The sequence below is a fragment of the Lichenostomus cassidix genome, chromosome 1, assembly GCF_008360975.1.
Source record: "Lichenostomus cassidix isolate B80296 chromosome 1, HeHo_3.0, whole genome shotgun sequence".
NCBI lineage: Eukaryota > Metazoa > Chordata > Aves > Passeriformes > Meliphagidae > Lichenostomus > Lichenostomus cassidix.
The window spans coordinates 2,635,719-2,654,091 of record NC_139479.1 but is presented as its reverse complement, the minus strand read 5'-3'; the positions used below and the strand labels follow the sequence as shown (position 1 = coordinate 2,654,091).

Genomic DNA, 18,373 nt, shown 5'->3' with positions numbered 1-18,373 from the left:
GGAATTCCCAGAGAAGCTGTGGCTGCCCCTGGATCCCTGGCAGTGTCCAAGGCCAGGTTGGACATTGGGGCTTGGAGCAGCCTGGGACAGTGGAAGGTGTCCCTGCCATGGCTGGGGTGGCACTGGATGGGATTTAAGGTCCCTTCCAACCCAACTCATTCTATGGTTCCATGATTTTTTTGTTCCTTAAACCCAGAGATTCCTCTCCAGGATTCCTCTCCAGGTACCCAGGAAGCTCATTAGGGACAAACAACTTGGCAATAAGTTAACAACTGAAAATACAAGTCGATAAATGCAGCACAAGTAATTTGCATATCTTACTGATTTCAAATTAGCCCCCTTCACTCATGAAGGAACAACTTAACACAGTCATCTTTATTTATGGCACAGTGACAGCCACTGCTCTGCTCGTGGGCCAAAGTGAAAAATGGGAACAAATGAGGAACCACAGTGGAGAATCCCATGGGAAATGTGGCTGAATTGAATATTCCAGCAGTGTGGCCTTGCATGGAAAGCTGTGTCAATCATCCCTTATCAAAAAGGCTCTTTGCAGAATTAGGAGGTGCTTAGAAACGCCTGGGAGAGCCATGGGAATATGGAAAATCTTTGGAGCATGTTGAGAGATACAGAGGTTTGAAATTGTCCAAATCACAGTCTGGGGTTGAGGAAATGTGATATAATTATCAGAATAAAGAGTGTCACAGAGCACCTGCTTAGTCTCAGTGTGAGAAGAAGGAATATTCCAAATAAATTAGACATTTTCCAAATAAATTAGACATTTTCATGGAGCATGAAAGCAGACTGTGGCACCCAGGAGCTCTCAGTGGCACTGAGGAATGTCGACACAAATGGGGATGAGAAGGCAAAGCAGAGCTATAGAAACAATTAACAAACAGAAATCTAGAGGCCCCAAAGTCACAGTAGTTCCCAAAGGAAATAAATATATAAGACCAGAGGGACCTTGATGTCCTGCAGAAAAACTGTGCTAATGGGGAGGATTTCAGGCAAAGGCTGGAATGAGTCTATTTTCCACTGGACTTGAATGAAAATTGGGATTTTTTTGTCACTTAAGGTCTATGATTTCCATTTTTATTTCATCATACTCGTGACTGACAAAACAAAATGTTAATTTTCTCTAAAGGAAAAGGTCTTAAACTTTGTGAGCTCCTTCATTTCAGCATTTTTTCTCTAACTCACGTTGAAAATGACACTTATGAAACAAAAGGCTTTGTGTCAACATCTTTCTGCGTTCACACAATTACTTGTGGAATTGCAGTTTGGTTATATGGTGTCTCTGTTCTTCTGTGCAGAATGAAACATTTTCTAATACAAACTGCAGTGATTTGGGAAGTATTGTTTTATTTTACCTTTCACAATTGAAAGTTGATGGACATTTTTCAAGTCAGAATTTTTATTCAGAAAAAAAGGGAGTTTTTGCAGAATTTTGGTTTTCTTCCAGGCAAGTGTTTTGTTGGCTTATTCTGTGGCTTTCCTTTGAGTTAAATGTCACATTTCAAGCAGACTGCAAAGAAGCTTTCCCATAACAAAGCACCGTTCTTGTGAGAGCAAAAGCAGACCCTGGGGACACTTGATGACGTGGAAAAAGGTCAAAAATGAGGAGAGGGGGGAATAAATAATGTTCAGTGGGAATCAGCCAAATCGTGGGGTGCAATTCTGGAGAAAGTAATTAAGCAGTGCCATTGTTAAGGCACTACAATAGGGAATGGGAAATGAGCAGGGCTTGCAGTATGACAAAGGAGGATTTCTCCAGTCACCTTCACAAGAGAACAGGAGGTTTCAGTGAGAGTAACACAATGAGGCTCTCAGGAGCTCAGGGACACCTGGTTGGGGTTTGTGTCACCAAACAGGAGCATTCCCATCAGAGATGTGTCCAAGATAAGGACATGGTGTACTGATATCCCATGAACAAGAACAGAACCACTTATCTAGAATAACACAGTGTTTATCAAGGCACAATGCTGAACTGAGAACGAAGCTGGAACTTCGCTCTATTTCAAGAAAGGCTGATAACTGGATTTTTCTTCTTGTGGAGAGGGCGTAGTCAAAAGATCATCTTGTGATGTGTTAAAAGGCAAAACATCTTTCTCACAGTACTGAATTTGTACCAAATACGTTTCAAGTGCCACCAAGTAGAAGCAGACACAGCATCTCCCAGTCCTCTAGGGCACAGGTGTCTGATAATTTGGAGATCCAGAAACAGGAAAAAGGAGAGGAGAGGAGAGGAGAGGAGAGGAGAGGAGAGGAGAGGAGAGGAGAGGAGAGGAGAGGAGAGGAGAGGAGAGGAGAGGAGAGGAGAGGAGAGAAGGGAGAAGAAGGGAGAAGAAGAGAGAAGAAGAAGGGAGAAGAAGAAGGGAGAAGAAGGGAGAAGAAGGGAGAAGGGAAAAGGGAGAAGGGAAAAGGGAGATGAGAATTTGGGTGGAGTTGCACAGTTTCTTTCTGGGCAAGGAATGAAAAAACTGGAGGGAAAAATAAGTTCCTTATGTCACCAGAATCTCCCTAGCAAGGGAGGCTATAGAGAAGGTAGAGAACCTGCCGTGGAGGTAGAGAACTGGCCAGGCTAGACTGCACAAGATACCTGCAAACCCCCACAGCTGAGCCCCCTTGGTCCAGACAGAGCTCAGAACCCACTGGAATCATGACCACGGTAATTCTGAATTTTTTTTGCCAGAAGGTAAAGCCTCCAAGCCGTGAGATGTCTCTAACTAAAGAGCAGTGTTGATCTCAGCCTGGGCAGGACATCTGCAGGTCACAGTGATTCCTATTCTGCTCAGAGATGAGCACCTGTAAAATACACATTATTTTCTCCTAGACTATGGAATAGTTCTCAGGAAATCAGAGATACCAGGTCACTCCTTCTGAAAATGCAGTACAAAGATCACTTGCAAATGTCAGCAAAAGCAAAGGTTTTTAGGTGTAAGAATCTGGGAGGTGGCAGTGCTGGCAGTGCCAGTCTGCTCCTGGAGCCAAACAGACTAAATAAATTAGGGGCAATTTGGTTGTGCATTGCACATTACATATTATTTCCATTCAATGCTTCTTCCCCCAGTGCTTGGAAAAGGAAAAATAAATCTGCTTTGCACAGAGCCAGTCTGGGGCTGTTCCTTTACTTCCTAACTGGTTTCATTTCCAAACATGAATTCTGAAATAAAGCACAAGCAGAGTTAAGAGTCAAGACATCTGCAGCAACTTAGTTCCACCAGGTGGGCACTGCTACCTTCCTGAGATCCTGGAACTTACATAAGTCTCTGATTTCGGCAGTAATTTTAGCTAATGTGTTAAAGTCAGCTGTGGAAAAGCACAGGAAACTGCCCAAGAATTCTAAGGGTAAACTAAACATTTGAATTTACTACATTTGCTTTATGAAGCAAGCTTTTATGGTTTAGTTTTTCCTTTTTTTTTTTTTTAGCATGCTAAAGCATTGAAATAAAATACAAGTAACGAGTAAATGAAAGAAAGGGAAATGAAAATTTAGATGTGTAAATTTAAGGAGCTTGTCCTGAGAAGCAGAAAGGAATAAATCAACTAAATTCTGTCTTCCTAACAGGAAATACTGTTAGATGCTGATTTGAGGAGGGAATGGTACCCAGTTTATGCATAACATGAGCTCTTGGGGGATTTTTCCTGCAAGACTTCCAGCATAGATTATTCATGGTGTCAGTGTGTGTCATTCCTTGGTGTCCTGGGCTGAGGAGGGGAACTAAAGGGAGTATCCTGAACCTTTGGGAGTGGTGAATTCTATACAGGCTCTAAAGACTCTTTGTACCACCAATTTCAGTGCAGCTGAGACTTCTGACAAGAACAGGCACCTCTGCAGAGCACAGCATGGTTTGGTTGTTGATAGAGACAGTGAAGATGACAAAGGTTTTAACAAAGAATTCCCTGGCTGTTTCAGCAATTTTCCAAATGCTGAGTCCCTTCTAAACTTGCCCTTTCTGGACATTAGCACTTCAGGCCATATCTGCATTCATAAGTGTCTTTTTTCTTCACAGATTTGCCTTATGAGCAAGCCAGGAGGTCAGCGTGGACGAGTCACACCCACCCCAGCCCTCAGTCAAAAGGTAAAAACATCTGCACGGCTGGGGAAACATGGATCAGACTCCAAAATGAATTCCAGGAGCTCTGGAGGGGTTTTACCTGTGCACTGGCTGGAAAGCCAATTGTTTAGGCAATGCTGGCTGGTGTCACTGGGCAGCCACATCCTTCCTTGAACTCAGACTTCATCAAGTCCATCACCTTAAAACCTTAAAAATCTTTTTATCAGCTTTAAATCCTGATGTGTCCATCCTGGAGCAGAGGGCAGGAGGAGTTCCAGGTCTGGGATCTCTCATAAGTTTGGTGACCAACTTCCTAACTGGAAAAATGACACTTTTTTTTTTTTTTTTCTATTTTCAGCTACTCAACCATCATCCTCAACAGTTCCCAAAACAGAAGACCAGCGTCCTCAGTTAGGTGGGTGTCACTTGGTTTGAGTTCTGCCTGGGTTTGTTGAACATGATGAGAAGGTCAACTCTCACCTGTCAGCCAAACTGCACAGTCTGATTCAGACCACTCCAGCTGGAGACCACAAAAACTCCAGATGTGTATGAGTTGGCTCAACAGCTGGATCTGAGATCAATGCCATATTTAAAGGCAGTGACAGCTTTGCAGAGTGAAAATGCTATTTAAAAAACTATCTTTGTGCAGTTTAGGTGCAAAGGTGGAAGGTAAAGATGTCACAAGACCTCAGTAGTTGAAATGCTAACAGCTGGAAAATATCCATGAGCCAAAATAAAAAAAGGGGAATGGATTACAGCTTGCAGAAACCCATTTGAATTTGGCTCCTGAAACACAACAGAAATATTAGAGGGATCCTCAGTCTGTTGGAAAGCTGAAGAGAAAGTAGAAGTCTGTGGGTTTGTAGAGTAGTGGTTTAGCAAAATGGGGGCTAAATTTGTGTTTTCAAAGCAGCAAATCCATGGGGTGGGACCTAATCCCATATTGCAAATTCAGCTGGATTTTGGACAGGTAGCTGGAGAGCACTACAAGGAGCCTGAGTCACTCATGGCTTTTGTTAACAGCAAAAGGTTAGAAGGAGGAAATAAAAGAGATTTAGAGGATATTCTTAGCTCAGAAGACTCTGAGCCAGTTTTTATCGCACGAATTTTAAATCATTATTCTGGTTTTTGTTATAGCTAAATAACACTGTACTTGACTAGGTCTCATTAACTCATGCACAGACTGCCTGGGAAGTATTACACTGATTTTTGCCCAAACAGTCTTTTATCTAATCTGGCCTTCCAACCACAAGAATCTTCCTAGAAATATACTGATGATTTATGTAAGTCCTGAGGACCATTTAATGGCTGTGTGAGAGCTGCACAGATTATTTAACTGTGTAAGGAATGTAACCTGATTGTCTTGTTGGCTGTAAAAGCAACAGGGTCACTCAGTGCTTGCAGCCCATCAAGCTGTCACAGTCTTCTCTTTTTCCCTGTTGTACTTCAGGCCAAAGTAAGTTTTCATTTCCAGAGGGAATTCCTTGAGGTGAATACTGAGATGCTGCAGGCACTGTGGGGCTGACAAAGGCTCATCGAGTCCCAGCTGTGCCCAATGGCCACCTTGTCCCCAGCCCAGAGCACTGAGTGCCACAGCCAGGCCTTCCTGGGACACCTGCAGGGATGGGGACTCCACCACCAGAACACTTCAGAGCAAAATTTACATTCTGAACAGCTAAATTTTCGTTTAATACAGGACAAAAGGCAAATGTATATCCTCGCACACTGAGTTTGAAAGGAAAATGTGCAAATACTGCCATGCAGAGAGAGGAAATTGCTTAGGTGTTGGACCTGCTGTCCCATCAGGCAGTGCACACTGCCTCTTACAAGGTTCAAAAACAGTACCTAAAATGTTTGGCATCGTTGTTGCATGATTTTGAATCTTTCTCTCACAATTTTGTAGATCCATATCAAATTCTCGGACCGACCAGCAGCCGACTTGCAAATCCAGGTGAGAAGGGGTTTTGTGGATTTAAGAGGTTTTCCTTTCACTGCTGAGTGTCCCCAGTCCAGCTTTAAGACCAGACCTGGGAGGTGATGTCCCTGATTTCAGCACTCTTCAGTGTGACTCAGTGGGAACTGATCATACCCAGTGTGTTTCAGATATAAATTACACAAGGGAGGGACTGAGGAATCTTAAAATCATTAAGGTTGGGAAAGACCTCCAAAGAGTCCAACCTTTGAAGCTGGAATTCACTTCAGTTGCCTGAATATCAGGATTTGGTTAGGGGGTGTAAAAGACCCTATCTGGTCTCCAGCTACCCCTCCAGAAGGGTACAAATCTCTTACCAAAATCTGCATCAGCTGTGTCCCAGGCTCTGTTAATCCACAGCACAGTATCATACTGGCCTTGATGAATACTAAATTTTGGGATGAATAACCCCAAGCCAGCAGAAATATATAGGAAAAAAAACCAACCAGGAAAGCATAATCTATTTGAATAAGTGGCTTAAATACTTCAGGAACGTTCTCCCACTTTAAGAAGGCAATGGGATGCAGCATTGTAACCTAGAAGAGAATCACAGACTCACAGAATCATTCAGGTTGGAAAACACCTCCAGAATCATTGAGTCCAACCTTGGGCCAGCATGTTTTTTCTAGATTAGTTGTCTTTCTAAACAGTTTCGTGTGGCAGAGGAAAGTAATTAAGTAAGTGTTAAGAATAGGATTTTCCAAATGGCCTGAGGCATTGGGGGTTTGCAGGCAACACTGGTCTTGACTGGAAGTGGGGGCCTAGATCCCTTTAATTTGTTCATAAATCATTGCTTTTCAAATTTTATCAAGTGTCCATTTGGTAGACTTCATTGTTGTGGATGAGACTGACACAATCTGGATTGGGATGCCTTTTTAACATTTGGATATGGAATTCCTCCACGCCATCATTCCTGTGCTTTAACATGTTTTGTGTGTTTATAAATTGGTGGAATTACTCTCTCATTAAAAGGAAATTGACAGCAACCATTTATTTTCATAGGACTATATATTACATTTGGAAGGCAAGTGTTTATGTTAGAACATATGTTGGATTGCTTATTCAAAAATTTGTGTTTTGTCCAGTGCTGAACTGTTTATTGATTTTCAAAGCCTAATCCTCTTGTTATGTTTCGTGTATTAAAACTTGCATGCCTTGCTCATACCACAGATTCTTTTGTTTGTTTGTTTATTTAATGCATGTTAATGGAACAGAAGAAATTCATTAAGGACAGTTTGGATAAATACAATTTAAATGAATATGGGTTTCAGTTGCACTGAAGTATAAACTGCTAATGGGTTTCAGATGCTGCTCTAGCTCAATATTGTAATTGCTACTATAAGCTTTCTAAAGAAAAGCTTGTTTATTATACCCACATAGCTGGCTTGGATAAAAAAAGAAAGAAACCCAACCGATTCCTGGTCAGAGATGTAGTTCAAAGTTAGCACATCCAGGCTGGTTGGCAAATTCTGCTGACACTGTGCTTGTGAAACAGATTGCATCGCAAGCTGCTTCAGCTGCATTTTGCATCATTTCAGTGCTGCTTTGTTAAGAAATGCTAAGCTTCAAACGTGGCTATCAGTGGCAAGGTTCTTTGAAATCTACTTTCAGTTATCCAAAATGGTCAAATTGTGTTGCTCTACCTCACCTTTGCTAAGTTTACAGCAGACTAACTATTTTCTTTGTGTGATGGAATTGGCAGAGAGTGAGAAAAACACAACAGCGACATTTTATGTCCTAATTTAAAATAATAATTTAAACTCATTTGAAGCAGAATGATGACAAGGATGTATTTTATGGACCTTTTCACTGTTCTTGCAATTGTTTTGCCCTCTGGTTGTATGCAGTGCAACAGCAAGCTAATAAGTTTCCGTTCTGCATTTCCCCAAACGCTGCAAAGGGATGATATGGTTTGGCACTGGCCCAGCTCGCTCTAAACTTCTCCATTTTTTGTGGGCTCATTCCATAGCAGGGAACATTTAGTTGCAACATAATGCTGTGAGAACAAGCAGAATGTTACGCAAGTGAAAGCTGTTTGTGCTGAACTTTAGAGATTAGTTTCCTAAATGAGCGCTGTATTATTTCCCCATCAATTGTCTGCGCTGAATGACATTAGGTAACAATTAAATCTCCCTGGAATGGCATTCTGCCACTCACATGAGGGAAAACATGACACATTACAATTATCCCTGCTCTTTAGGCTTTCGTGAGACAGTCCTGGGAGAAGGGGGACTGGTTAATAGTGAGAATTAGGAGCAGACATCACAGCATTTCCTAATGGGGTCCTCGGGGAGAGCCTGCAGAATTGACACCTCGGCATTATTAACGCCTCTCCCTGACATTCCCGCTCTGTTCCTCCCGCAGGGAGCGGGCAGATCCAGCTGTGGCAGTTCCTGCTGGAGCTGCTGTCGGACAGCTCCAACTCCAACTGCATCACCTGGGAGGGCACCAACGGTGAGTTCAAGATGACAGACCCCGACGAGGTGGCGCGGCGCTGGGGCGAGCGCAAGAGCAAGCCCAACATGAACTACGACAAGCTCAGCCGCGCCCTGCGCTACTACTACGACAAGAACATCATGACCAAGGTGCACGGCAAGCGCTACGCCTACAAGTTCGACTTCCACGGCATCGCCCAGGCGCTGCAGCCTCACCCTCCGGAGTCATCCATGTACAAATACCCGTCAGACCTGCCCTACATGAGCTCCTACCACGCTCACCCCCAGAAGATGAACTTTGTGGCTCCCCACCCCCCTGCCCTGCCCGTGACGTCCTCCAGCTTTTTCGCTGCCCCCAATCCGTACTGGAACTCGCCGACTGGAGGGATCTACCCCAACACCAGGCTGCCAGCTGCTCATATGCCTTCCCATCTCGGCACCTACTACTAAGCGGGGTGGGAAAATAAACACCAAAGCAAAGACGCTTCTCCCTGGGATTCGATCCCTGAGGAATCGCAATGAACTCTGTTGGAGTACTCGAATTAAAAGTGCCTAAAGAGACAAGTGAAGGTTTGGCTGGGGGAAAAAAAAAACCAAACAAAAAGCCACACGTTAAAAATAGATGTCAAAAAGACTCTTTGTAGTAGGGATTTAAAAGGAAATATCCAAGAAGTATTAAGATACTAAAATGTAATGTATATGGGCATCGACTCTGTGGACCAAACAACAATAGACTATTGTAGGTAAAAGCATGAAATGATAAGGAAAACCTACGGAAGCTGGTGGTCTTAAAAAGTTGATAAGCTTGTGTGTAAAGTTTGGTATCATGCTAGTGCAAAACTGGGACTATACTACAGCAATATAAGGATAAGTCTATAGTGACCTAACATGCAGTATATGGATCATTACAAAAGAGAGGGAAAAGGGAAAAAAGCTAAAAAGGAAAAAAAAGCCTATCTGTATTTAAAAAATAGAAACATAAACAGAAGAGACTGGTTAGTGTGGAAGCTGATCTGGAGTAGAACAGCATTGTTGTAGTTAACATCAAACGAGATCCATTCGTCAGAGCGAATCAGCTACTCAAACTGTGAAGACAACCCAAACTTTCAGATTCCTTGACAGTTTTACAGGAACCCTGAGCCAAACATGGGAAATGAGAATGTGCTGGAGGGCAAGTGTATGATTGTAGATCAGAGGCCTGCGCCTGACAGAGGAAGCAGGAAGGAGAAAGAGGAGGATGAAGGTGGTGAGAATGGGAGGAGAGAAACTTCTTGACCAGTAGAGACTGAAAGGACTGAAAACTTTGTAGTGTTGGGACTATGAAGAAACACTTGTTTGGACTTGTGAAACATATTGCTCAGTATTATACCATTCCCAGTATTTCAGGAGGAACAGACTTGATTTAGTAGTAATAAAAAGTGGGAAAAGGGAAAAGCAGAAGAAGCGAGAAATCAGAATATGCATCTCTTTTTTTCTTTTAGGGGAAAAACAAAAAAGCAAAACTGGAATTGTGTTTGATATTTAAAAGTTACCAGTTAGAACCTCATCATTACTAAGGGAGTTTGTTTCCTATTGGTTAGAGCAAGAGACAACCCCTGAGTGCCAAAATCAGAAATCACCTGAGTATTTTTGTTAGGCGGGCGCCAGTTTTTCTTATCGAGTCGCGAACGCTGTGCGTTTGTCAGAATGAAGTATACAAGTTCAATGTTATTTTTTTTTTCCTTTTTATATAATTATTATATAACTTATGCATTTATACACTACGAGTTGATCTCGGCCAACCAAAGACACACACAAAAAACCAAAAAAAAAAAGGGACAATCCAAAAAAACTATTGTGGCCTTGAATTTTAACTCTGTATGCTTAATGTTTACATTATGAACATATTAGTCCTTAGATTGCAGAATGTATGTAATAAAATAAGCTTGGCCTAGCATGGCAACTCAGATTGACACTGTGGTTTGCATTTGTATTTGCATTTTTAGAGTGTGACAGTCATATCAGATCTGCTACTCACCGTGATAAAACAGGCCAGGATTTTTGGGTTGTGAAATCTGGCAGGGGTGAAAATGCAGGAGCAAACAGCCTAAGCTTGAAGTGCACAGATGCTGTGTATCTCCTTTTCCAGGCAGCTCTGCTAAAACACTTCCAGCCCTTCTTTAGCAGTGCCTTAGCTGCAATCTCTGAGCTTCTTTTGCCCAGAGATTGCAGCCATGCCCAATTAATTCATCGACAGCTCCATGCCCAAGATTGGAAATGAAGCCTCAGGGAGGCCTCTGAGGAAGAGCATTGATACATAGAATTTACCTTTTGTTGCCATCAAGTTATGCTGCAAAATCTCAGCCTGAGATGCATCTTCCTGCTGCATCATGTGTTGAATCACCCCTGCCCTTAATACATTCTGTATCATGATTAGTAAATAAATTGAATAATGAATCATCTCCATTATTCCTCACTTTAAAATGGAGCGTATGGCAGCTTGTTAATTTGTCCCTGCAGTCCATCCTGGCTGTTTACAAAGGGCAGGATTTTTTATTTTTCTCTTCTAGCTTTAGAGGCTTCCCACAGTGTATGCTGGTCCCATTCTGTATGCATCTGGTGCCTCCTGGCATCACTCCCTTCTTTTCCAACACCATCTGAAGAACTGGTCTGGAAAATCAGCCCTGACATTTATGAGTGGCTCTCCCCAGTGTTTGCTGCAGGAATCCCAGACAGCTCAGCCCTCTGTATCCCTCCTTTTCACTGTTCTTTGTCTCTTTTTTCCCAGACAAAACGGGTGTGGTTTCAGGTTTTATGGGAAACGTTCTGCATATCTGTTTTTTGGGGAGCAGTGGGAGCCAAGGCCTCCCTGTTAGGGATGTCTTGGTGGCAGTTTATAAGCACAGGATTGTGTTACCAATGTGTGAGTCCTGAGCAGGGAAATAAGCACTGTAAGTCTATATTTCTAAAAAAAAGGAGAAACAGAACTTTTGGAAGAGGTTAGTCACTATTTTGGAAAGAATCAGAGTTAAGGCAGGCACACCTACTTGTGACTGTAAAGATAATAATTTGCCTTTCAGTGGAAATAAACCTACAGATCCTCACTATCTGCTTCATGTGTACTTCCAACCCAAAATGGTAAGTGTATTTTTGAACCAGCTTTTAATTAAACACTAAAAACCCAGATTAAAAAAGAAAGGTCTTTGTTTAGATTAGCAAGGATATGCCTGGAGGGAGGCCTCCAAAGCATCCCCAGTGCTCACAGGGCTGCCTCTAGGATTTCCAAATTGTCCTGGGCAATGGGAACAACCTCCTGGCTTTGGGGTGCAGCTCCTGGGACAAGGATGGAGCCACAGCTGGCCTGGTGGAGTCCCCTGGTGATGAAGAGCAAAATCCTCAAGTTGGCTCACTGGGGAGCAGTTGCAGAGCTACATCTTCCTCCAGGACCTCTCACTGCCTTCCAGGAGCCTTGGAAACATGGATTTGACACCCCTGTGGATGAAGAGGGGAGTGAAGGGTGGAGAGACCCAACTGGTGCTGCATTGGGACTACTTGCAGGGCTGCCTTGGGGCCACAAGGGATGAGCCCAGAACAGCTGAGGAACTCCATGTCCACACCATGAGAGAGGCTCAGTGAAGCTCAGACAGACCCCAAGACATCAGCTGGACCTTCTCTTTGCCATTTATCACCAGGACAAAGTGGCCCTGAGGAGCCCACATTGGCACATATCAGTAATATTAGTAACTTTGGCCCTTTATTTAATTAGGGTTTCTTTTAAAGTCAGTAGTCAGCTGAGTTGCACACCTCACCCACATTCCAGAGAGTCCACATTTGGTACCTCAAATGCCAAATGCCTTTTAAACTGCTCACAGAAACACAGGGATTATCAAGGACTTTCTTCTGCAAACTCTTCTATTTCAGACTCTTTCTTACACCAGCCAAGATATAATTTTAAAATAAATTTCTAATTACAGATGCATTAAAGAAAGGTAAAAAAAACCCCCACTTTACCTATATTACATGATTAATGACCCCATGATCTTTTTCTGTGTCATCTTCTCAAGTTTTGAGGGACACCTGTTGGAACAACCTGGCCTTGGACACTGCCAGGGATCCAGGGGCAGCCACAGCTTCTCTGGGAATTCCATCCCAGGGCCTCCCCACCCTGCCAGGGAACAATTCCTTCCCAATATCCCTATTTAACCCCACTCTCTGTCAATTTGAAGCCATTCCCTGTGTCCTGTCACTCCAGGCTGTTGTAAAATTCCCTCTCCATCTTTCTTGTGAGCTCTCTTCCCAGCGTTTTTTTAAAAGGTCACATAATTTGAGGAAAACTAATAAAACCCCCAGGGTACTTAGGCCAGGAATTACCCTGAGATGTCCTTTTAAATCACTGGAGTGATGACTTCTCAACACCAGGCTCAGAAAGTTTCTGGTTGTGTACCAGAATATTAGTTCATCCATATTTTATAAAAACTTGAGGGGCAGAATAATTTTCTGTGCACAACCCTAGAAGTGGTGAGGAAGTCTGCTTGGGAAACTCCATCCATCCTCCTCACCATAAAACTATTTTCTACTGTACATTTACTGATGTCTCCTTAACCTTCTCCTTCAGAAAGATCTCAGCTCCAGGGTTGAGATATTCCCGTTACAGAGCCCAACACATCTCATTGTCAGAGAGGGAAAGAGGGGTTTTTTATGTTGTTTTCCTGCCATTTTCATATTTTACAATTTCTTCTGATTGCACTCCCCATGCATCACCCTCCCAAGTTCCTCGCCTGCCTCAGTGTTTACAGCTTTCCAAATATTTGTGGTTTGTTATCACGCTCCCTTTGGCTGGGTGTTTGCCAAGCTTAGACATGTTCCACTTCACAAACCTATCCCTCTTCTCCTCTGACAATTGTTCATGGGTCCTGCTTATTTTCTTTTTTTTTTCTACTTTTTTTCCCCCCTTTCTCTGCACACTGCCAGACTTGATGTCTCCTATCTAAACCATTCCCATCTAGGACTTCTCTGACTGGACACAGATGATTTTTGCAATTGTGATTTTTGCAGCTAAAAGATGGATTCCATGTTCTTCTTTCCTTGGAATTTCTTCCTCATGGACTGGCAAAGCCTCCTTTCCTCAGATCTGTCCACCAGCAGACCACTGGGAAGGTTTTTCCCAGCTCTTGGAGTGAACTTGCTGCACTTGGCTCCACCAGCTCATCTTGCCCCCACATAAAGTGTCTCTTCATTTCCAATCTTCTTCATGCTGAAGGTGTCATTTTTCTCCATGGGAAACTTAAAATCTGCTCTGCAGAAAGTCACAGGATTGCAGAATCATCAAGGCTGGAAGAGACCTTCAAGCTCATGCAGTCCCACTGTCACCCCTGCACCACCATCACCACCCCAAAACACGTCCCCAAATTCCATATCCAGGTCCCAAATTGGATGCAGTGTTCTTAAACGGGCACAAGTACTTGGGATAAATGACTGCCATGGTACTTTTAGGTCTCCAAGAGGTTCTAAGAGGATGTGAAAGGCAAATTTTAAGTTTTAGGCATGTCTTTTAGTCAATTCTTTCATACATTTTTGCAAAATTCACAGTTTGTGTCACAAAACAGCTGTGTAGATCCCTTGGCCACCTCAGACATGGACACAGGACTGCCAGGGATGAGAGAGGTCTTCAAAAACCACTTTCTTTCACCCTTACAGAGAAGAACTGGAGTGCTTGTGAAGTTCTCCAGTATTTCTGCAACTACACTGGGCACTGGAATGGTCAGTTTTAGAAAAAATGTTCTTTTTCCCCTGTAGGTTAGGGAGGGCTATGTTCACCTGCATTAGTGTGCTCAAAATACAAAGGGAAGGGGAAAAAAGGAGAAACTCAAAATATTAATTTATGGTTGAAAAATCCCCTCATGCTGTCTAGTTCCCAGAAATTGGTCTGGTATATCCCCATATTCCCATTTTCTGGGTTGGGAATGGCATTATTTGGGTGACCCAGCCTGAGTCAGATCCCATTGTGCTGCAGAAGGTAAATACAGACCATGACTAACAGCTGGTGCTTTGAAGTGCTCCTATCTTTAAACACACAAGGCTAATAAATGCTGGAAAATTTTGTATTTTCTACCAAGACCAGGCTGAGCATTTTCCACTCTTTCTTCAAGGAGGGAGGATGGAATTTTTTTGGTTTTTTTTTTTTTAATTCTTCCAGCATATGCTGAGGGTAAATCCAGGAAATATGTGGAAGGTCCTTGGACATTGTGATGCCTCATATCCTGGCACAGAGACACAGCTCACAGCCTGGCTCCCCAAGGAAATGCACTGTCTGCTCTTTCCCTGAGTGGCTACTGCTTACAAATGGAAAATATGGAAAAATTCCAGGCACCTCTTGGCATGGCTGTAAGCGAGTAGTAAACCTCCCACCACAGGTTTCTGAGGAAAAGATGGAAAATTAGGACTACACCAAGTGGCACACAGTCTTTGGATTCTCAAAAAAACGTGTGAAAATTACCTTGGCTGTTCCTGGAAGATTAAAATGCAGGACAGGAGGAATTCAGCCAAGGATGCAGGGAAAATGAAAGAGCTGTTATCAGCAGGGCTTGGGAAGGGGAAGGAAAAATAGGAGGAAGAGGCAAAATGGAGACGTAAAGAAGGAGAAAAGGAGTTCTGAAGTGCTGTCAGAGGGGCAGCAAAGTGCCATGACACTGACAGCCTTGATAACAATTTGTGGAGAGGGACAGAATGGAGTTGAAGACATCCTTGCAGGGATTAGCTGCTGGTGTTGGAGCTGATCTGACCATGGTGGCACAAGGTCAGCTCTGAGCTGTCAGCAAACAGCAAACCAGAGCAGCAAAGCAGCAATCAGAGAGGTTGACTTAGCTCAACCTCCCTCCCCTTAGGAAAAGGGGAATTCCACAGGACAGGGAATGCCAGGGAGGCTCCAACAGCCAGGGAAACCCAAACAGCTCATTTTCCTGCATAACCATGGGAAGTGAGGTGGAGCTGAGGGATGTGGGGAAGGAAACAGCAAGATGTCAAGAGGTTTGCAGGGAGATGAAAGCAGAAGAAAAGGAGATCGTGATGCTGAGGAAATTTAGAGGTTCAAGAGAGAAAAAAGGAGGCTTAAAAAGAAAAAAAAGGTCAGGTTTAGTTCAAAAACTGAGCCCAAAGGATGGGCTGCAGAGCAGCTGGGATGTGCAGCTCGGTAGGAGGAGGCAGGTCAGCACATCTGGGCTGGAGCAGCCTGAGCCCAGGAGACACTGGAAAGTGGGTAAATGTTGTACTTCATTTCTCTTTCCACACTTACTGCTTTAATATATTTTCAGCTAACATTTCATTACAATTTCCACAAACATTTCGTGTCACGACTTCATTACAATGCGGGCTGCAGACAGAGCAGCTGTGAAATAGCCTTGCCAATGCTGGTAATTTGCACTGGGAATGTAATATCAGCTCCAGTCGCTGACGAGTGCTGTGCAAAATGAGCTAACCGGCGTTTGTCATTTCTTTAACCACTTACCTCAACAATTAAATGTATGGCAATGCTAAGTGGGTAGTGTTTAATCAGTCATTGTAGATTGTATAAAAGCATCAGACCATACATCTCTGTTGTTTTGGCATGAGTTGTACAAAGTGCTGCCTTAGCACTCTGCAGACAGTTTTGTTCACTCTTGTTACTTTAATTGTGCACCAAAAATCAGCAAAGTTTCATTCATACTGCGTGTGTGGCTCCTGCTTTGTGCCAAATCCAATATTCTCTCCTTTTCCTACTCATTGCAGATCACAGAGAAAGGTTTTAGCACAGCAGTCTTCGAGGTGGGAAAGCAGTCATTGCTTTCATGTTTTGGATGTTCCACTGTCACTGCTGGAACAGCTCTGGAGTTGAGAGAGAGTTGGTGTTCTCAGTTGCTGCTGGATTTCTATTTCCCACTTTGGACAAAAGCTGAGGTGTTTGGTTTGTTACTCAGTCATCTATTTCTCAAAACTGTCTGGTGTCCTTTATTGTAATTATAATTATAATAAAATTCCAGAATGGTTTGGATTGCAAAGGACCTTAAATCCCATCCAATGCAACCCCAGCCATGGCAGGGACACCTTCCACTGTCCCAGGCTGCTCCAAGCCCCAATGTCCAACCTGGTCTTGGACACTGCCAGGGATCCAGGGGCAGCCACAGCTTCTCTGGGAATTCCATCCCAGGGCCTCCCCACCCTGCCAGGAACAATTCCTAATTCCCAAGATCCCATCTCTCCCTGCCCTCTGGCACTTTGCAGCCATTCCCTGTGTCCTGTCCCTGCAGCCCTTGGCAATTGTCTCTCTCCATGTTTCCTGCAGCTCCTTCAGGCACCAAAAGGCCACAATGAGGTCACCCCAAAGCTTCTCCTCTCCAGGCTGAACAATCCCAGCTCTGCCAGCCTTTCCTCCCAGCAGAGCTGCTCCATCCCTCTGCTCATCCTGCTGCCTCCTCTGCACTCTCTCCAGCAGCTCCAGCTCCTTGCTGTGCTGAGCCCCAGGGCTGGAGCAGCTCTGCAGGTCAGCTCTCACCTGAGTGGAACAGCAGGGTAGAATTATGCTGCAGAGAGTCACTTGGGTGTAATGTGCCTTTTTTCCCCCTATTTTGGCACAATGTAAAAGGAGAGAAATTGGAAGAAATGAAGCAGTTGTATTTAATCAGAATACCTGCAAAATGCAGAGAAGTGAATGTGAGTTGACTAATGGGAAGCTTTCTGAAAAACCCAAAATAACTTTGGCTCTCATAGCTGATGAGGATGGGATTTGTGTTCCTCAGACATTCCAGAAATCCCTCCCTGGTGCTTTGTCATTTAGGAAAGTCACATTCCTTTGGAAGGGCTTGAAGCTGAGTGCACAGGCCCTGGGGTGATCCTCCCTTCAGCAAAGGCAGCATGGGGGAAAATAAAAAATAAATAGAATCATAGAATCATGGAATATGCTGAGTTGGAAGGGAACCACCAGAATCATCCAGTCCGACTCCTGGCTCTGCACAGGACACCCCAGAAATCCCTCCATGTACCTGAGACCATTGTCCAAACACTCCTTGAACTCAGACAGGCTCCTAATGTCCAATCTAAACTTTCCCTGGTGCAGCTTGAGACTCTTTCCTCTCATCCTGTCAGCAAGATCAGTTGATTTTTGGCTGATCAATCCCTGTAGACAAGGTTGCTCACAGAGCTGTGATTGTGCAAGGCACCAGGAGTTTTTCTCTTCAGCAAGTAAAACAAAAAATCATTTTAAAAAGCCCAGGAGGTGGTATGTGAAGGTGGGCTGGCAGCTGGCTGGGTGGGAGCCAGCGTGGGCCCAGGTGGCCAAGGTGGCCAAGGGCATCTGGGCTTGGATCAGGAATAGTGTGGCCAGCAGGACAGGGCAGGGATTGTCCCTCTGTGCTGGGCACTGCTGAGGCCACAGCTGGAGTCCTGTGTCCAGTTTTGGGCCCCTCACTTCCCAAAGGACATTGAGGGGCTGGAGTGTGTCTGGAGAAGGGGATGGAGCTGGGGAAAGGTGTGGAGAACACATCACACTCATGGGGAGTTTCCACACCCCCAGTGCTCCCTGGCAAAGCTGCTCCTTCCTCTCACCATCCCCACCCCAGGGCTCTGCAGGGTTTCACCAAGTGGTTTGTCAGAGGTGTTTGAGGGAAATTGCAGCACAGCTCTGGTTCAAACTCTCCCCTGTCACTTCTGGGCTACAGTTTGGTGACCAGCAAGAATTGTAGGCACAGGACACTTTAAGATGTTCTCTGTGTTTCTCCTTCTCCCTGAAATTTCTGTTTGGAGGTCTGGGCTGTGCCCTTTTCCTGCTGTGGGGCTGAGCCTGCTGCCCCAGGGCAGCTGAAGGAGAGGCAGAGGGTGAGACATGAAGGCAGCAAGGGCTGGAAGTCCTGCAGGCAGTGCCCTGGGCTGACTTCATGCTGCTGCTGTGGTCACTGCGGGTC

The 18,373-nt window shown here is 44.2% G+C and overlaps 1 protein-coding gene across 5 annotated transcripts in view; it reads left to right on the top strand.

The window, feature by feature from the left end:
- The window catches only part of ERG (ETS transcription factor ERG), a 133,792-nt gene extending 123,378 nt beyond the window's left edge, over window positions 1-10,414 (top strand). For all 5 annotated transcript variants that reach the window (XM_085081512.1, XM_085081263.1, XM_085081347.1 and 2 more), the window contains 4 exons: window positions 4,011-4,079; window positions 4,414-4,470; window positions 5,959-6,006; window positions 8,392-10,414. In XM_085081512.1, the coding sequence (XP_084937638.1) occupies window positions 4,011-4,079; window positions 4,414-4,470; window positions 5,959-6,006; window positions 8,392-8,912 (695 nt within the window). In that variant the 3' untranslated portion in view covers window positions 8,913-10,414. The remainder of the gene's footprint in view (window positions 1-4,010; window positions 4,080-4,413; window positions 4,471-5,958; window positions 6,007-8,391) is intronic.
- Window positions 10,415-18,373: the final 7,959 nt, after the last annotated feature.